Source organism: Dacryopinax primogenitus (genome assembly GCF_000292625.1).
Source record: "Dacryopinax primogenitus strain DJM-731 SS1 chromosome Unknown DACRYscaffold_22, whole genome shotgun sequence".
NCBI classification, from domain to species: Eukaryota; Fungi; Basidiomycota; class Dacrymycetes; order Dacrymycetales; family Dacrymycetaceae; genus Dacryopinax; species Dacryopinax primogenitus.
Genome location: NW_024467219.1, coordinates 618,765 through 636,442, shown reverse-complemented (window position 1 = coordinate 636,442; position 17,678 = coordinate 618,765). Strand labels below are relative to the sequence as shown.

Below are 17,678 nucleotides of genomic sequence, written 5' to 3'. Positions count from 1 at the left end.
CACCAGTGCCGTCTGAATGCCTCCTGAGCTCATTAGCGCCAACATCTTGTGCTGGCACCATCTCAATCAATGGTCGAACAACGGTAAATCCCGGTGAATATGGCGACAATGGCAGAAATACTTCGGGAGGAGGAGCGATTGGACGAGCTGGATCCTCTGCGGCATCTGCGAGATAATGATGCCGACGCTGCCGGGAACACGGACGAAGGTATCTCTGACGGCTTCATCGTGCCGGCACAGAGGCCGAGTATCATCAATCAGCTACAGATTCTCTCGTTCCCGGTTCTTGTTCCTGAGCTTAGGTTATCTGTGGATGCTAGCCCCGGATGCGGCGGAATAGCGTGGCCGGCCGGCGAAGTACTTCACCCCTTGCATCTGTTACGAACTCAATGATCCGAGGGATTCTTAGGTTCTCTCACGTTACATCTGCCTTCGTGAAACCCGAGAACCTGGGTGGATGAAAACGCGGACCGTGCTGGAGCTTGGAGCAGGAACAGGCCTCGTTGGCCTTGTCGCGGCGAAACTCGGTGCAAAGCATGTGGTAATCACTGATCAGACGTATGGACTGCGCTGTTATGTCTCGGACACTTCCTGAAGCGACAAACAGGCCATTACTTCCTTTGATCGAGCGGAACATTGTTCTCAACAACGTGCAAAATGCGTGCATAGCCGCGGAGTTTAATTGGTAAGTCGTCTTTCACGACAATGCAGTCGCCACAACTGACACCTGCACAGGGGGGAACCTCTTTCAGAGGCAATCCGGACGGGGGCGTTTGACTTGATCCTCGCCGCGGACTGCGTGTATTTGGAACCCGCATTTCCTTTGCTTGTGCAAAGTCTTTGCGACCTGACAAACGAATCCCCGAGAGCGGAACTTCTGTTCTGCTATAAGAAACGTCGTAAGGTGAGGAGAGGCTAATGCCGCCTGATTGTCACATTCATGATGATTCTATAGGCAGACAAACGATTCTTCGTCCTGCTGAAGAAGCATTTCGAATGGGAAGAAGTATGCAAAGGGTCTTTCATCCAGGTCGTGCACGCAATTGACTCTCCGAGCAGGTTGATGATGACCCCGAGAGACCGGTTTATTCTCGTGACACCATTTCACTTCTTCGCTTCCGTAGACGAGGTGTGAAGGCATCCTTCTGATTGTTCGACCATGTGATTGGGCCAAGGTTCCTTGCGATCCGCCCGTCCGCAACGGGTCGCGAAAATCTGTCGGCACAAGTTGTTGAAGCAGTCTTTGTATCCTGACAGCGATGGGAGAGTTTCCTTTCATGAACAGGAGCTTGTTCGCCGAGCCACTTCTTCCGCTGGTCGCATGATTACAGGTTGTTCAATAGGGCCGAAGCAAAGAGAAGAAGCAGATCATGCAGATAGTGTCGCATCAAGTCGGAACCAGATAGTACACCGGCACGCCGCGGCTAACCACTTTGTCGTTTTCCTTTCGCTAAAGTCTTCGCGTTTCTTCTTCTCATATCATTCTCTTTGTTGACCATGGAAGACAGGGCGTATAGAAATCGAAGTGAGTGGTACACCGAAAGAATGTTCACTTCACAAACCCCATTGGAAGACCGTAGAGATCCCTGGGTATCGAGTGTTCGCGAATTGTGGCGCGATTCTTCTGATACGGACCGCTGAAGCACATGCAAGCAACACTTCCCAAAGGCACCCGTCCGCGATCATTGTGCAGCCTACGCTCTCCGTGCCCCGCACAATTTAATGGCCCTAGGTGATGGATGAGATCGCACGAATGCTATCGGGACCCGATGTCCATACGTCTGGCAGTCCCTTGCTCTGTGGCACCCTCCGCTTAAGGGGCCATTCGTCATTCGTTGCTCTGGTATTCACCAGAGAGACCGAGGCAATGATATTGGAAGTACACTTGTGGGGCCTTTAAGCAGGGAACAATCTCGGTCAAGCCAAAGCTTCTCTGCCGAAGCAATCTTTGACTGCCCAGTTGCGAGTCTCTTTCCACTGGCACGTTCTCTCAACAGAGCAGCTTCTCCCCAAGCTTAGTCTTACGACATCCCACTGCCCCGCACCATTACGTTCCTGGACAGCTAATCCAGATTGAAATCCTATATAAAGACCTCCTCCCACTTGCCGGAAGAGCACGATATCCCTCCATCGTCCCTTTATTTTATAGGGACCAGTATGCCGAGGAAGCGGCCGTCTGTTGCTCCTAAAGTCAATGTCACCGGTTCCTCGAAACCTACCCCGCCTCAGGTTGTTCGGCACCCTGCTATCTCTATCTCGCACAATCCACGACAACAGGAATCAGCTCCAACCGTGCCAGATACGACACCGACACTCACACCGGAAACGGTCCATTGGCGAACTCCTCCACTCCCGAACTCTAACCCATCCGAGTTCAACCATCCTAGACACCCACTTTCCGTCTTGGCACCAGAACTTCGACAAATTGATATTGGCCAGATGCCGGAACTGTATGGACCGATGGTGCAGGCCGACCAGATCGGCCCGGCAGAGTGGCCGGACTCGGCGGAGGTGTATGTCTCCACTTTGCGCCAGAAACGGATAACTGAGAATGGTGACGTAGACTGGACCAATACGTCATGGATTATTTCAGGAAGCATGGGCTGCACAGGACCGCGGAGATGTTCGCAGAGGATAGCGGGGTGAGCCTGGCTGTACCAGGATTGGACACCAACACTGGGCTGTTGGACGAGTATGATGTTCATTCTGCACTGAATACAGCATCTGACAATCATTACAGCATATGGAACATCTTCTGGAGGTCTATGCTATACCGACACCCTGAGCTGATGCCTCCACAGGTTCGTTCACGACTTTCCACTGTCTCTCCGGCCCAGAGTGTGCCAAGTACACTCAGTCGTGACAGTGAGAGGCCCGGGACTGCAGGCCGCGCAGTGCCACGGTTAAGCCGAGCCGATGCGTATACCCCACACTGGGCTGCATAAAGCAACTGTACTGTACCTCTAGTCACGACCCCTGTGTCCACTGATCGAAACGCAACGCGGAAGGAAGGGTGGGTGGCGGGCAGTGGACATTTCCTCGAGAATATAATGTGCTTCTAGATAAGTGAGCAGGGGTTCCGGAGGACACTACCCGAGGTGTCGAAGGATTCCCAGGGTTGGCCGCTGATGACCCAATTGGCGAACGGGTGCGCGGGGCTTCGCAGCATCCGTTTTGCGAGCGTGTACGCCGCGCAGGCTTGCTTCGCGTCGTAATACGTGATATCGCTTCTGTGCAGGTATTCAGTCTCTGGGAAGTGATCAATGAATCTGACATGCGTACGGAAGAGGAGGGAGAGCAAGTCGTTCCCGGAGCCAAAGATAACTGTTGAAAAGCGAGAGCTTGCATAGTCGGGACCTGGCGGGATCGGGATTGGGGTTGGGATTGGATACCGACAGCACAGAGATGTGGATGTAAGACTTACCTCCCACTCGGCTGAAGCCCTTTTCTCGACTTGAGGGAAGCGCCTCTCCTGATACCGCCTACGAGGATTTCCGGTCCGGCGCCAGCGACCCAGGACACGGACTCGGGAGGGGCGGGCCCGGCCTGGGAAGGCTTCGGGAAGGGGAAGCGGAGGTCGGTGAAGTGTATGCTGGGGGGGTGCTGGTCGAACGGCGCTGGCATGCCTGGGAGGGGGTACGTAATACGCTCAATGCTCGGAGGCGGAGGGTGAATGGCGTACCTTGCACTCCAGCTAGTCGGTCAAGGAAGGCACGCTTACTGTCTGCTTGGGCGGAGTCCCGTAGGCTGGGGGGGACGGAGCCGATGACGAGGTGGGAGATGTAGATTGGGGAAAGGAGGGATGAGAGGAGCGCCCCTTGGACACCGAGGAAGGTCCAGCTTGCGAGCTTGTCGCTGCAGGACATGGACATTGTAGGTGGGGAATCGGCCCGTCCTGCATAAGGTATTTAGCTCACTGTGGTGGTGTGCGGAGGAGGGGTATACCGGGCTTCGTACGCAGGGCACCGTAGTTTGTGTAACCGTCCCTCCCGCGAGCTGCCCCTTCAGCTGCAGGAACAGGAAGAGCATCTTTGAGTGAAGCCATGTCCGGGGCCTGGGTAGCAGCGAGGTAGGACATGGACACGTCCCCGCCTTGTAGAGGGGTTAGTCTTGGTAGATTTGGGAAGGAAAAGCGTACATGGGAGGCAGGAGACGTACATCCCCAGCTGTACTCCTGGCTTGAGTGCCCATCTTCCCTCTTCGACTTGGTCCACCCATTCCCCAGTCCCGACCTGTTCCATGAGCCACAGTATAACTCCTCGCCTAGCGACCACCTCCGCGTGACTGTCGTGTAGTACATCTCCTGCCACAGGCAAGCGAGAAGAAGGAAGACACTTGCACCCCGTACCGAGGGAGATGGGGATCGGAGGCCCTGAGGGAGGGAGAAGGAGGAACCCTGCTAGGATGGTCCATGGTTGTGCTGCACCGCTGGACTGGGGGCGGCAGGATGGCGGCAGGGAGCTGTAGAGGGAGAGGACGGCTTGGGCTATCTCATCTGGAGTGGGGGTCATCCAGCGAGCAGATGGTCGACGACGACAGGTCGACGAGCCCTGAGCGTCGGGCGACGAGGATGGATGAGCGCTTATGGTGCCCAATATCTCCAGTTTATTTGACAGTTGGAAAAAAAAAAGTTAGAAATATGTGAGAGTATACTGTACAATGCAATTGTGAGGTATAATGAAAGCAACATAATTCAGCTCAGTCTTCCTCCTCATCTGCACCAGCTACATCCTCAACCGCCGCCGCAGACTTATTCTTCTTCCTCCTCTTCCTCTTCTTTCTCTCCTGCTGCACCTCCCCAGTCTCCTCCTTTTGCACCTCCTCTTCCTCTCTCCCCCGCTTCCCAAGCCTGACCGCCTGCTCTCCCTCCGGTCTATGATGTTCAACAGCCCTCGGCACTTTCCTTTTCACACTGAGCGGATTGGGTGCTTTCGGCTTCTTCTTCCTCACCACCGGCGCAGGAGGCGGTTTCTCCCCACGGGCAGCTTTCAAAACTGGCCTAAGCGCTTTCACCTCCTCCTTCGACGCTTCCAGGGCTTTTCCCTCCATCTATTCCTGTCAGCCTCTATCCCAACACTTGTAGAGCCACTCACAGCCCGGATCTTCAGCTTCGTCTTCTCACTCATCATCTCCAGTACCATCACAGCCCTATTAAGCGCAACGATCGGCACTCCCTCGACTTCTCTCATCTGCGGCCTTAATCCGTCACTCTGGGTCATGACCACATACCGGTGCCTATTTGTAGGCCCGACGACGGAGGCGATACATTCTTCGGGAGAAAGAGGCGTCTCGAGGTGCCCACAACGGCGCCGCTCGAAGGTCTTTGCTAGGTCGACGATCGATTGGCCTGTAGGCCCGAGCGCATAGAGAGCGGCGATACAGCACTGGGTTATCACTGGTTGTGTTAGCTTCTGACAGGGAGAGGTCAAGGAAAGGTGCAGCGTACTCGGTTTGGCTTTCGCTTGCAGGACGATCTCGAGGTCTTTCATAAATTCCATCTTAAGCTGGATAGCCATTTCACAAAAGTCGGAATTAACTGAATGCATTGTCAGCAAAATGAACAGTCCAAAGCAGGCAGGGTGAATCGTACCAAGTACTTGATATGGTTGCCGGAAACCGAAGGCGCGCTCATACTGGGCCATGAGCTTCCTGTACGTTTTCGCTCGTTTTTGACGCATCTTCACAGTTGATGCAAGTGTACAGTGACAGTATATCCAGGAAATAGAAGGTGCAGATGTGATGAGGAGAGGGATGGCGTCCCACTGCGGTCGTGTGCACTAGTTACTAGTAACTGCAATAAAAAGTTTGGAATGGGCGTCTGTTCGCTTCAGGGTGCTGACTCATCATTGCTGACTGACGAGTTATTGAAATAATCCCTGAATGGATTAACAATAATTGTAATCCATTTGAGGAGATTCGTCCATTCTACAAAAGATCAGTCAAGAACAAAATATTATTTCTTAACTCCTTTGAAGGCTTTATTATACCACAGATTTACTGGCTAGCAGGGGAGTTCACCTGGATTCTCTCCGACTCCGATTCATATCCTTCAACCGCCACGACATCGCCAATGTCCCTCACCTTCCTTCGGCCCTTCCTCCCCCTCCTACGCACCACCCGTACCCGCGCCTTCAGCACCACTCTCGTAGCCCGGAACTCCCCTCCCCAGAATCCGGAACCCGAAGGCCAACTGACAGAAGGCGAGCGTACGATCGCTTCCAAGCTGCGGGAGGTGTTCAGCCCCAGCCGGCTAGACGTGGAGGACGTTTCTGGTCTGTCCTCTCTCTCTTCTTCCTGCGGGAGGCTGGCTGATGCCACGGATTGTTCGAGTCGATAGGGGGATGCGGCACTTTTTATGCGATCACTATACAGAGCAGCGCTTTTAGGGATATGACGCTCGTGAAGCAGCATAAGCTCGTGACGAAGACTTTGAAAGAGGATATAGAGGGGATACATGGGCTGCAGGTGCGTACTCAAAGTGTCTTGGTGTTGATGTGAAGCTGAGTGGATCGTAGCTGAAGACGATACCTGAGCCGAGTAGTTGAGGAAATGGAGGAGGGTGCTTCATATGGACTAGACGTGATGAGACCACAAACTGTAGCGATGAGTATTATTCACCAGTGCAAATTCCATCAAACTTCCCATGTTTATGAGAGGGGTCGGCCCATACGAAAGGTCCATGAGGCATCAAGAATGCGGACCGCACAAAGTGGTACAAACACATTACATTGGTTCTTGATTTCACGTGGTTATGATCTACAAGTGCGTTCCTACACCCTGTTCTGCCTGCTCTCCTCCTCGTTGCAGTTATCCCAGTAGATCCAATACGATACCCGCAGCGACCGTCTCGCCCCCCCTCCTCAACAAGATCCTCCCCATATCCTTATTCACCGTAAACGTCTCGAGCGGAACAGGCGCCACCCGTTCCCCCGCGCCCGAGATCGTCCCCTCCCTCAAGGAGACCTGTACTCTGGCCGACTGGCCGCGAGTCAGCACTCTTGGATTCCGCTTGAGCACCGTGCCCGTCGTTCGGTCTAGCGTAGACAGGAGGGTAAGCGTACATGGGACGTCTCGTGAATGGTGGAAGAGTTCTACTGAGGCGCCGGAGGTGAGCGGCAGCTGGATATCGAAGACGATTATCTGGGCTGTGAAGGTTGTTGTGAGGGGGACGAGGGCGTCGGGGGGGCAGAGAACGGAGCCGATGCTGTTGTACACGGGAGGTGAGTGGGTGGTGTGGAACGGGGCTAGGGGGCTTACTCGAGATGGATCGGGTCTACCCCGGCGAGGTAGAGCGTTACGGTCGACCCTGCTGCTGCCCAAGGCAGGCTTGACTCGTCCTGCTCTATCACTGCAACCCGTCAACATGAATACTTACAATAAAATCGCATGCTCACGTCTGACAACGGCGCTCTCGTCCCCTGGTAAGATCCTCACGCGGTCCCCGACCTGCACTACCCCGCTCGCCACTGTCCCCGATACCCCGACGCCAGAGGCCATCGCTGTCTGGCCTTTGAAGACGTTGGCCAGCGGGATCCGCAGAGGGAGCGTATACGGCCGTTGGGGGGGCTTGAGTGCGTCCAGGGCATCGAGTAGTGTCGGACCGGTGTACCAAGGGAGCGACGTTTCGGTCAGGTTGAGCCCTTCCATCCCTGACAGGGGGACGAATACCGTGCGTTGGAGTTGGAAGCCAGACTGGACGAGGAAGGGAGAGAGGGTGGAGACGATCTCGTCATATCGGGATTCTTGGTCGATCGCCTGCTATGATCAGCGCTGTATCCTGAGAGTTCCAGAAAGACGCAGACGCACCAGATCGATCTTGTTGACAGCGATGACGACCTGGCTCACTCCCAGTGCGCGTACAAGCACCAGATGCTCCCTCGTCTGCCCCGCCCTCTCGAACCCCGCTTCAAAAGAGTTGGGCGCGGCGTCCACCACGAGCAGGGCCGCGTCGGCCTGAGCAGCACCGGAGATCATATTGGGGACAAAGTCCGCGTGGCCCGGCGCGTCAAGCAGGGTTATAAGGAGCGAAGGAGTGCGAATATGCGTAGTAGCGACGTCCATCGTCACTCCTCTGTGCATCCTCAGTGCCCGCAGCGGCAGAAATAGGGAAGACGCACCGTTCTCGCTCCTCAGCACTCTCGTCTAGCGCCCAAGCCCATTTGAAACTGGCTTTCCCCGCACGCTCGCTCCCGCGCTCATTCTCCCTCCTGATCTTCTCGTCCATCTCTCCAAGCTCGTACATCAGCCGTCCCATAAGCGTAGACTTGCCCGCATCGACGTGTCCTGCCATCGCGTCAGTCCCGCATCCAGGTAGCGAGGGAGGGGGGACAAACCGATGATGACTAGGTTGAGCCCCTTTTTCCCGGACTCAAGCTGCTTGGCCACGGCTTCGAGCAGTTTCTCTCGCCCCAGACTAGGTTTAGGCACTTCAACATCTTCCTCCGGAGGGGGGGAGAGGTTGAGTCCCTCGAGGTCGTCGGCTAGCTGCGTGTGGGGCGTGCTGGTCCGATGGGGAGGGTTAGATGCTGGCGTGAGGGGTTTTTTCTTCGGCGCGGATTTGGGAGGTGCTGGGGTTTGGGATGGGGGATTCTTGGGTTGCTTGGGCTGGGCCGCTGGGGAAGGCGTTAGATCGCTCCCACTGACAAAAATCCAAAGAGGACGAAATAGAAAGAATAAGCTACACCTACCCCGCCCACGCCACACTGCCACGTTCCCCGCCCACCCCCACGCCACGGCGACCTCACCTGTCGAGCCGACCACCCTGCCTCGCCTTAACAAGATCATCCGGACTCGGCCCTAGGAACGCAGCGGGATCCACATCCAGCGCAAAAGGGAGGGCGAGTCCGGGAGGGGAAATAGAAGGGTAGATGAGGATAGTGGCGAAAGACGAGGGAGCTGACGGGGAGGAAGGGAGGAAGAGCGCTGAGGAGGGGTCGGGAGCACTTGGGGGTATTGGGGGGGCCTCTTCTGCTGGGGTAGGCTCGGTCTGCGCGCGCTGGGCGAGTTGAGCAAGCTTGGAGAGTTTTCCCGCCGCGGTGAAGGCAGGCACAGGGGTGGGCAGGGATGATCGTGCTGAGCGCGCAAGGGCAGAGATGGAGGGTTTCTGATTCGCCCGTGTGGCGGCTAGGGAGGCTAAGCTGGGCTTGCCCACGGAGGGGTTGGGCGGCTGAGCTGCTGGGGGACGGGGTGCAAGGGAGGGCGAGGAGCTGGTAGGCGTGTGGGATTTGGCGAGGGATGCCAGGCTGGGTTTTGTTGTTGGCCCTCCTGAGGCTGAAGCTTGAGAGCGGGAAGCGGCTAGAGCGGCGAGGCTGGGTTTCCCTCCCCTTTGTGCAAGCGAAGTGGTCCCCTTGGTCTGGGAGGAACGGGCGAGCGCAGCCAGAGAAGGTTTTCCAGCTGAGTGAGAGTGGAATACCATGTTGGCTGGACGGGGACTGCGGCTTCCAGAATGGCGAGAGGCGGCCAGTTGCTCGAGGGTAGTGCTGAGCGGTGTAGACAGTGACGGGAATCCTGGTGTCGTGTGGGCGGGCAGTCCACCAACAAAAGAAAACAACGTAACAAATGCAAATGCAAACGAAGTGAAACAAAATATTCATTAAAGAAATATGTACTCACCCTTCTTCTGTTTCTCCAATCGTTTATCTCTCTCTTCTACCGTTCAACTCAGTCGTCAAATTCCTCCCAAACAGCGCGCAACGTACCCAACAACCACGCCACACTCTTCTCCACATCGAACCAGAACTCCCATACCGTATCCGCAATCTCTTCATCTCCTACGCCGCTCTCCTCTTCGGGGCCGAGAATGTCGCGCACCGCCTGACAGGCAGATTGGAGCTGGGCGTTGTCGCTCTCTGAGAGGTCGGGCTCGCCGTAGTCGTCTGCTTCTGCCATCTCCTCTGTTTGTTGTTAGAGCGAGTTGGATGGGAATGGAAAGTATGTACCATCTAGATCTAGGTTTCTGACCAGGCGATGTCTAGACATGATTTGTAGTAAAGTGTGTAAATGTAGTAAGTGTAGTAATGTAGTAGAAAGTGTACAAAGTAATGGCTAATGTAACAATGCATATCGGAAGTATTTCTTATTCCAATCTCCGCCCGTAACTTCTTTCATTACCCAAACCGCGTCCTCTCGCGTCCAACTTCTCTCTCTCTCTAACGACCACCACTCCTTCACTTACAACTATGAACGCTCTCCGTACAGCAGTCCGCCAACAGGCACGCCGGGTACGACCTTTCATCCCATCAATCCCAGAGGGACGCTAACCTGCTCTAGATGTTCTCCACAACCCCTTCCCGCTCAACCGACATCTCAAAGCTTATCCTTGTCGGACGCCTGGGCGCCGAGCCACAGGTCAAGCTCACGCGTAACGAGAAGGAATACGTGAGCTACGTGGTTGCTACTACCAACTATCCCGGTCCTTTGGGGGAAGATGGAGGTGCGCCTTCCATCCTCCTCACCTGTATACGCACGCTAAAATCACCCGTTTACTCCAGTTCGCCCAGAACCGACCACAAGCTGGCACCGGGTCCTTTCGTTCAACCCGAACCAGAACGAGTACCTCAAGAACTTGCAGAAGGGCTCTCAGGTGTACGTCGAGGCGAACTACGAGACGCGTGAGCCGCAGGCAGACGCTGAGCCTGGGACGCCCGCTGCTCAGAGGCAGATCTTCCTCAGACATGGTAAGTCTTTCCTTGACCATAGCTGTACAAGACTGATCGATTTGGGTATGCAGAGACGCTGAGAGTGCTGAGTCGTCCTAGGCCGGCGGAGAGCTGAAGAAGAGTTGAATACGTACGGACTGCAATGCCCTTTGATATTGTTGGATAATACTCTTCTCTCCTCGTTGTGTCTCCTCGTAGCTTTTGGAACCCGAAATACTTTACAAAATATTCATTGTCGTGTGCCGTCGTTGTATTTAACCCGAGTGGCGCATATATGCGGGGCAACACCAAATGAGGGAACAGTATACAGCACATCCTCTCCCTCACCATCTCCTCCTCCCCTCCCCTCTCTAACGATGATCATGCCCCTCCCCAGCCTACCAGGGCTCATCATCCTCGACAGCCTCGGGTGCGCCTGTTCCTTCTTTCCCCTCTCCAGCTAATCAAGAATCAGGAAACCGATCATTCAAACAACGTTCCGTACCACCCCTCCCGCCTTTCCCCTACTACATATCGGAGCATTCAACGATGCTCTTTCTCGGGCCTCTGAGAAGGAAGGAGAGGCAGGGAAGGAAGGGGTGGAGAACGTGTTATACGTACCTGGTGCTGGGGGGAAAGGGAGCGCCCTCTGTTGGAAACAAGACGGAGACCTGCGATTCCTCTGCCCGGTAAACGAAGACCGTACGTCCCCCACCCTTCTCCTCAGCCTACGCTAAAGGAACCTAGTCGACCCGTTATTCGTCTTCTCCTTCCTTAATACGTTCCTCTCTATCCTGCGAGATTATATCGGGGACATATCTGCCTCCCGGGTGAGGGACAACTTCGATCTCGTGTACCAAGTAGGCCCCTTCTTGTCTTTGGTGGGGCACGGGCTGACTGGAGCAGTTACTGGAAGAGATGCTCGATTCTGGCCATCCACTAACTACAGAACCCAATGCTCTGAGGGATATCGTACTGCCCCCTTCGTTGCTCAACAAGCTGCTCTCCGCAGCAGGTGCATCCAGGTCTGCCATCCTCTACTTCAACCTCCACGGAACTGACACCGCCCAGCTTGCCAGGATCGACGACCGCCATGCCCTTCGCCTCTCCTATCCCCTGGCGGCGACCTGGTGTAAGGTACAACAACAACGAAGTGTACTTCGACATCGTCGAGCAGCTCGAGGCGATCGTCGGCCGGTGCGCTCTCCTGCCGCTTGTCCGCTTGCGGGCGCTAAATGTCTACAGGAACGGGGCTGTCTTGTCTGGTGATGTCTGGGGGGAAGTGAAATGCCAGTGCCGGCTGTCAGGTGTGTCCTTCCCTTTATTGCGAATGTAAGGCTGACAAGTCTCAGGCACCCCAGATCTGCTATTGACGTTCTCCAACTCGAGACTGATCACCGAACCCTCCTTCCATCCCTGTATAAGGTCTGCCCCTCACACGTTCTCTGACGACGACTAAATGAGCACAGATTCCAGAGGTGGACACGCGATCGCGCGCTCTCGTTCGTTCCCCCCGACGGGCATTTCACACTTCTGAACTACATGGTCGCCCCGCCCCCGCTCGCACCGCATCAGGTCCCTCTGCAACTACGGCCGCATATCAGCATAGGCACTAACACGGGTCCGTCGGCCGCGGTCTGATCGTTCGCGGCTAATACCATCGCAGGCTCCTTTGAGATAGTCTTCGTTTCCCGAGCCGGAAAGACGCTGGAAGACGTCAAGCTCCTCTGGCCGCTCGGAGAAGGCGCTACAAGTGTCCAAGCGTCAATGTCCTCCGCCAATGGCCCAGCGAACGAGAAGGACCGAACATCATGGGGGCTCGACCCTCTCTCCAAGGTGTGTAACCTCTGTCTCGGGACCAACGGAGCTTACTTTCAGCCAAGAGTCTTGAATGGAGGATCCCCGTTCTGCCCGCTTCGGCATCTTTAACACTCAAAGGGACGTTCTCGAGCTCGTACGTGCCTGTTTCGATATTTGTCCCCCAGCCTGGTCTGGCTAAGATTCCACAAACAGAGAAACACACCCCCGGACATCACCCGCTATACAGATCACATATACCATGTCGTCGAGCACTATTTCTGGCCTCAAGGTCGAGAGCTTGAAGCTCGTAGGGGCGGAGAGCTATAAGCCATTTAAAGGCGTACGTGGGAGTGGACGTGGAAACGTTGAATGGAGATGGTAAATCAGGCTCACAATTGTACGCATCTGGGTAGTGAGACAGAGAAAGTCCATCCTGTAGAGTTACCCATTTAAGGTACGACGAATAAGAGTGTATCAATAATCCAATAAACCTTTTTTGTCCTTATATATTGAACCAGGGGTCGCCGCCATGTGCTGCGTAATGTGGGGTCCGCACGGTTAACATGTCGAATGGATGTGATGTGTTCAGTCTTGGCCTTTGCTCTGTCGTGGGTTTCATATCGTGAAACGCAATCCTACTGCGGTCAATTAGGTGGAATGCGCACTGGGGATCCGCCATCGACGGACCTCGTACCCGCTTTGTGTTTGTGTCTCTTCAGCAACAGTCGCCCATAGCCGGCAGGGAATTCCCAAGTTCCGTTCATTGGTAATTTGCTTAGTCATATGTCCATCATGCACCTTGACAACACCCATTTATGCCCGATTTGGAGACGTCCTGAAAAGAGCAGTCATGCCACTCTGCCCTGACGGGCTTTTCCTAGCCCCTTCGAAGGTTTTGGAATAGGAATCACCCTCTACTCAAAGTAATATCTAGATGTGCGAGCCAGCCTCCCAGCGCTTATGATCCACCGTGTTCGAGCTAATTTCGGCAAACTATCGCGAGCGATACGGGGCCGTGAGAGAACGAGAAGCTTCGGGAATGTGATCAGTGTGGGGTACTGCGCTCGGAGCGGGCCGGCATGGCCTGAGACTCGTCCATTCAGATGGTAGGCGGGTCTTGATCGAATGCTTCTTTTCAAAGAAGGTGGGCTTGCTGAATTCATTGCTGGCGGGTAGCTTCACGCCCTCCGCTTTGCAGAGGATGCAATGCTGATCTTTACCATCGTACCATCGGGAGGGCAGTTTCACTTCAGCAATAGTACGACAATTACATTCGTATATATCAATCCGAAGCAACAACAGCGTTCTATCTAGCTCAGATTCTAAAGACGACCATACAGATTGGGCTGGGGTATCTATTGGTACTACCGAGGCTATGAATACAGGAGTTGAGAGTAACGAAGGTTCTGGTCCGAGTTCCAGGCTGAGGAAGGAGTATGGACAAAGTTGCGCAAGGTTTCACTCACATGCAGATTAATTTTGACCAGCATGTGTGGATATAGATGATCGCAGCAAATCGCTTCCCTCTGTAACAAGTGTCATCTCGGAGACGTAGTGCGTTCGGTTCAAACACGCACATGAAGGATAGATGTGGAGTTTCAGTAGCTCACGTTCGTCCAGAACCATCTCGCCTTTCATGAAGCCTTTCCATTCAGCATGCCCGAACCGTCTCCAGTCTATCCACAGGTTCAGTACCCGACATTCCACCTGCTTCAGTGTCGGACAGTTCTCGGTCCATTTGAGCAGGTTGTTGTAACACCAAGGGATGTCATTCGCAGGCCGTACGGCGGGGATGGTGCCCTCGGTGCCCATGGAAAGATAGCGAAGGTGTTTCATCATCGCGAGTTTTGCAGCAAGCTTGTTTTCAAGGTAGTCCTGCATCACAAGTGTTCAGTTTGGCCCGCATCCTGTTGATAGGTACGGTGGCCTACCATGTCCGGTCGATCAATGAAAAAAAGGGCAAGCCTTTCCAGGTCAGGAAAGACCCGAGGGATGGAGTCCATAAGGCATTGGTTCCACTCGAAATGCAGGATCTCCAGGCTCTGGATAGGTCGCCGGGCATGCTTGATGGAGGTCTCGTATACCCACGCCAAGGGTTTGTCCTGCACATGCCTGCCCTGTTCTGACATGTCCTGCATCCAGAGTCTGACTTTGTTGATCTCGGAGTCTGGAATGAAGTGGGTGGCCAGGAACGCAGGCCCCGACCATGATGATATGTTAGGTGGCAACCGAGAATCGACGACGAAGAGAGGATCTGAGCAAAAGAAGTGGAGTTCCTCTAGTCGTTGCTGCCTAGCCACTATTTCATAGAGGATCGCGCCGTCGATATACTCGATATGCAAGCGACGGAGTGTGTTGAGTACCAGCTCTTGCAGCAGTGACTCGATGAAAAATTTCCCAGTGGTGAGCCCACCGATCACATGAAGATCTGTGAGGGTGTTGCTCAGCACCAGGTACAGCCAATCGACGAGGTCTTCCGGTTTGTCATATGCCAACTCGCCAATAGTCAACCTTTCTATAGAGTGATTCTTCCGGCGAGGTATATCTGCGAACATATTCTTCCCCAGTCGGCAGCTCGAGCTGATGGAGAATTGTCGCAAGGTCTTTGTTTCGGCCAGCAACAGGGCACCTCTGTAGCTTAGGACTGTCCCAGAGAGACTGACCGACTGGAGATTAGTGAGTATCCCCAAAAGTTGAACAATGCATGGTGGTGGAAAGCTAGCCACCATCAAATGAGCGTCGTTCCAGGTGATGCAGTTGATATCGACTGATTGCACGTAGTTTTGCAGATGTCGTCTTTTCTGTACCAGTTCACACAATGTCTCTGCATGGTGGTTCCGGTCATGATGAAAGCTCAGCCGCTTGAAGAGCAACGGTAGAGTCAGGATATAGAAACGGCGGCACGAAAGAGAAACGTTGAGGACCGACTTCCCCGAGTCGAAAAGGAGGCGAAAGATCATGTTCCAGATATCATCGGGGACCTTAATTCGAAATCCTTTGAGCTGTGCTTTGGGACTGAATGAAGCTCTGTCAGCGACCACGGCGACCGCAAGGGGCGGGACACTGACTGCATAAGGCGAAGAGAGCTGGCGGCGGCGCATATACAGGCAGACGAGGGTGTCTTGCAGGGGCATGGCAAGGGCAGGCGCTGAGCGCACTTTCCAGCCATCTTATGATCGAGCTGGTTCGATCCCTTCGGCTGCTTCCCGGCGACAGAAAAATGGTATAGGTCCCTAGACTCGCTGGTCATGAAAACATTACGCCAGGAATAGAATCGAATGGAAACACGCGGACAGCATGGACTCACATCGTTATGCGCATGCGACGGCTGCTCGTCGGTGAGGAATACGCTACGCGGGACAGGAAGGGGCACGAGATCGCGAAATTCCTGTTTTATGGAGGAAGCCTAGCTACCAAAATGATGGATGGCTTCTTTGTGGGAAGGCTTGCCTCATGGACCGAGGAGAACAGGACACGCTCCCACGAATGACCGCCAGGCACGGAGGGCCAGAAGGGATGAAAAACACGGCGGTCTATCTGCTGCCGTTCACAGAGCGTCACGCGCACAGACACCAGAGCGCGCGGAAGTGCGATTCTTGCCGGCGGTTAATGCTGCAGGCTCCGCCCTGACAAAGCGGAAGGAAGGCGCAAGATTAGGGGACAAGGGCGAGGACACGATGGCATGTATGGGCGCTTGGGCGCTTTATCGACGGAAACGCGAAAGCGATCCGCTCCATGTGCCTGCGAAAAAACATGACACCATGCCCAATTGAGAGCGCGAAATTGGCTCACCCCCGGATGACGGCCCCCAGGGAAACACAGAGAGTATCATGTGCGTGATCTGATACTCATTCACTCGTTCTGAATCGTTCTAGTCCCCTGCACCATCCGTTTGGCGTTTTAGAATTGCTGTCGTGTGTTATCTGCGCTGAAGCATGACGAGTTATTTTTTCTTCCCTGCGCGCTCCGAGGCTCCCGCGTGAGCTCGAGCTTGTTTCTGGCTCACTAACGATGCACAATTTTGCAGAGGACCAAAACGAACGGTCGCGCAGCTCTATAGTGGGAAAAGGGCCCGAAATGAGTCTAGTTCTATTCAATTGCCCCGGCTATTTCTCACTTAGCTGAGCGGTACGGTAAGGTAAGACAATAAGCCCTTGCAGGAATAACTGCAGAATCACTGGCTGTCAGTTTGGGTTGCATCCGCGGTTTTGGTCGCTTCGAAGGTACAGCTTCTAGCGAACCGGCGGTCGTGGCGGTGGGAAAATAAGCAAAGTGTTTGAGTTTGGTTGGCGAAGACCGTACCGGTGCGGTTGGGAAGGGGGAAGGGGGGGAAAAGGGAAAGGGTCCCCGAGCCTCCGTTCCGGAGAAGGACAGCCGCGGGGCGGACTGCCCCGGTCATATCGATATTGATCGTTTCATGCCGGACGTCGCTGCACAGTCGGTGATGACTAGGACGCCTCTCTAGAATTACTTAGCGCCCATTAGCAAAGTGGCTTCTAGTCTAAGGTATTTCCAGTCATTTCTCCGGATCTCAAGCTCAAAGACACGACTGAGCTGTTGAAGGTCAGTTTGCCGGACCGCGCTTCCGCCGGGAATGAATAGGCCTGAGCCGAGTGGCACAAAAGATCGGTATGTGGCTCGACGAAGTGCTAACTCCGACCGAGTTGATCAGCCATCTACCAAGATTGTTATTCTAAACCCGCCTGGAAAAGGTTCTAAAACCAGCGCTTCTGTATTTGTGTTCCAACTGCATTCCCAGCCCTCCTGCTCGAGTGTTGGGCGGGTTCTTCCGCCTGGCATGTGCCTCCTATCAAGTTTGCAGGAAAACTTGGCACAAAAATAATCAGCATGTGTGGCTGACAGACGAGTTTGTACGACGTGCTATCTTTGATTGCTGACCAGCCATCTGGAGAATGGCGCGAACCCGCCTGGAAAACCAGATGGGTACGAGCACGGGCGCTTCTGGATTTGCATTCCAACCGCATTCTTGGCCCGATCCGATCTTGATCTTATCCTGATCTTTGATCTTATCCTGATCGCAAGTGCACAAGTTGCATCGGGAGCAACATCTGGCTCAGAAGCTGGAAGAGGGCGATTAGAATAAAAAACCTGCTAGAAGCAGGAGCGGGAAACGAGATTTGCTGACAAGTGCGCATGCAGTCCCCATGTGGGGAAATTCCATACACATGGTAGCTTACAAGCAGGTGCAAGGAGGGAGGAGCGGAACTGTTGCACATTAAT

The 17,678-nt window shown here is 54.4% G+C and overlaps 9 protein-coding genes across 9 annotated transcripts; 4 read left to right on the top strand and 5 right to left on the bottom strand.

The window, feature by feature from the left end:
• Positions 1–31: 31 nt before the first annotated feature.
• Positions 32–1,656, top strand: DACRYDRAFT_25061 (S-adenosyl-L-methionine-dependent methyltransferase). The gene is made up of 7 exons (XM_040773988.1): positions 32–357; positions 410–558; positions 608–685; positions 736–904; positions 956–1,006; positions 1,060–1,525; positions 1,574–1,656. The coding sequence occupies exons 1-6, from the start codon at positions 109–111 to the stop codon at positions 1,147–1,149; spliced, it is 786 nt and encodes a 261-aa protein (XP_040624612.1). The 5' UTR covers positions 32–108; the 3' UTR covers positions 1,150–1,525; positions 1,574–1,656.
• A 642-nt stretch (positions 1,657–2,298) lies between these two features.
• DACRYDRAFT_84745 (adenosine deaminase/editase) lies at positions 2,299–4,511 on the bottom strand (the record flags this gene model as incomplete). The annotated part of the gene is made up of 6 exons (XM_040776698.1): positions 2,299–3,230; positions 3,283–3,357; positions 3,425–3,626; positions 3,683–3,895; positions 3,946–4,092; positions 4,139–4,511. 6 exons carry the CDS (start codon positions 4,509–4,511, stop codon positions 3,059–3,061), a joined length of 1,182 nt encoding a protein of 393 aa, XP_040624611.1. The 3' UTR covers positions 2,299–3,058.
• A 187-nt stretch (positions 4,512–4,698) lies between these two features.
• On the bottom strand, positions 4,699–5,678 carry DACRYDRAFT_97107 (uncharacterized protein; the record flags this gene model as incomplete). The annotated part of the gene is made up of 4 exons (XM_040777424.1): positions 4,699–5,019; positions 5,094–5,395; positions 5,447–5,536; positions 5,591–5,678. The coding sequence occupies 4 exons, from the start codon at positions 5,676–5,678 to the stop codon at positions 4,699–4,701; spliced, it is 801 nt and encodes a 266-aa protein (XP_040624610.1).
• Positions 5,679–5,988: 310 nt separating this feature from the next.
• On the top strand, positions 5,989–6,616 carry DACRYDRAFT_72068 (bola-like protein). The gene is made up of 3 exons (XM_040775959.1): positions 5,989–6,272; positions 6,338–6,465; positions 6,516–6,616. The coding sequence occupies exons 1-3, from the start codon at positions 6,071–6,073 to the stop codon at positions 6,543–6,545; spliced, it is 360 nt and encodes a 119-aa protein (XP_040624609.1). The 5' UTR covers positions 5,989–6,070; the 3' UTR covers positions 6,546–6,616.
• A 118-nt stretch (positions 6,617–6,734) lies between these two features.
• On the bottom strand, positions 6,735–8,375 carry DACRYDRAFT_72065 (EF Tu GTP binding domain-containing protein). The gene is made up of 6 exons (XM_040775958.1): positions 8,334–8,375; positions 8,118–8,283; positions 7,807–8,071; positions 7,395–7,758; positions 7,258–7,348; positions 6,735–7,204 (listed from the first exon to the last, which is right to left on the bottom strand). Exons 2-6 carry the CDS (start codon positions 8,252–8,254, stop codon positions 6,808–6,810), a joined length of 1,254 nt encoding a protein of 417 aa, XP_040624608.1. The 5' UTR covers positions 8,255–8,283; positions 8,334–8,375; the 3' UTR covers positions 6,735–6,807.
• An 824-nt stretch (positions 8,376–9,199) lies between these two features.
• Positions 9,200–9,610, bottom strand: DACRYDRAFT_84738 (uncharacterized protein; the record flags this gene model as incomplete). The annotated part of the gene is made up of 1 exon (XM_040776697.1): positions 9,200–9,610. A coding segment is annotated over exon 1 (393 nt), but the record flags the coding sequence as incomplete, so codon positions are not given.
• Positions 9,611–10,153: 543 nt separating this feature from the next.
• Positions 10,154–10,896, top strand: DACRYDRAFT_25057 (uncharacterized protein). The gene is made up of 4 exons (XM_040773987.1): positions 10,154–10,220; positions 10,270–10,432; positions 10,491–10,676; positions 10,730–10,896. Exons 1-4 carry the CDS (start codon positions 10,179–10,181, stop codon positions 10,771–10,773), a joined length of 435 nt encoding a protein of 144 aa, XP_040624606.1. The 5' UTR covers positions 10,154–10,178; the 3' UTR covers positions 10,774–10,896.
• A 124-nt stretch (positions 10,897–11,020) lies between these two features.
• On the top strand, positions 11,021–12,892 carry DACRYDRAFT_84734 (adaptor complex subunit medium chain 3; the record flags this gene model as incomplete). The annotated part of the gene is made up of 11 exons (XM_040776696.1): positions 11,021–11,067; positions 11,113–11,339; positions 11,385–11,497; positions 11,544–11,662; positions 11,709–11,834; positions 11,883–11,944; positions 11,990–12,062; positions 12,107–12,258; positions 12,304–12,473; positions 12,521–12,591; positions 12,651–12,892. The coding sequence occupies 11 exons, from the start codon at positions 11,021–11,023 to the stop codon at positions 12,817–12,819; spliced, it is 1,329 nt and encodes a 442-aa protein (XP_040624605.1). The 3' UTR covers positions 12,820–12,892.
• An 895-nt stretch (positions 12,893–13,787) lies between these two features.
• On the bottom strand, positions 13,788–15,931 carry DACRYDRAFT_25056 (uncharacterized protein; the record flags this gene model as incomplete). Its single annotated transcript, XM_040773986.1, has 4 exons — positions 15,745–15,931; positions 14,369–15,670; positions 14,015–14,312; positions 13,788–13,963 (listed from the first exon to the last, which is right to left on the bottom strand). Coding segments are annotated over exons 2-3 (1,500 nt in total), but the record flags the coding sequence as incomplete, so codon positions are not given.
• Positions 15,932–17,678: the final 1,747 nt, after the last annotated feature.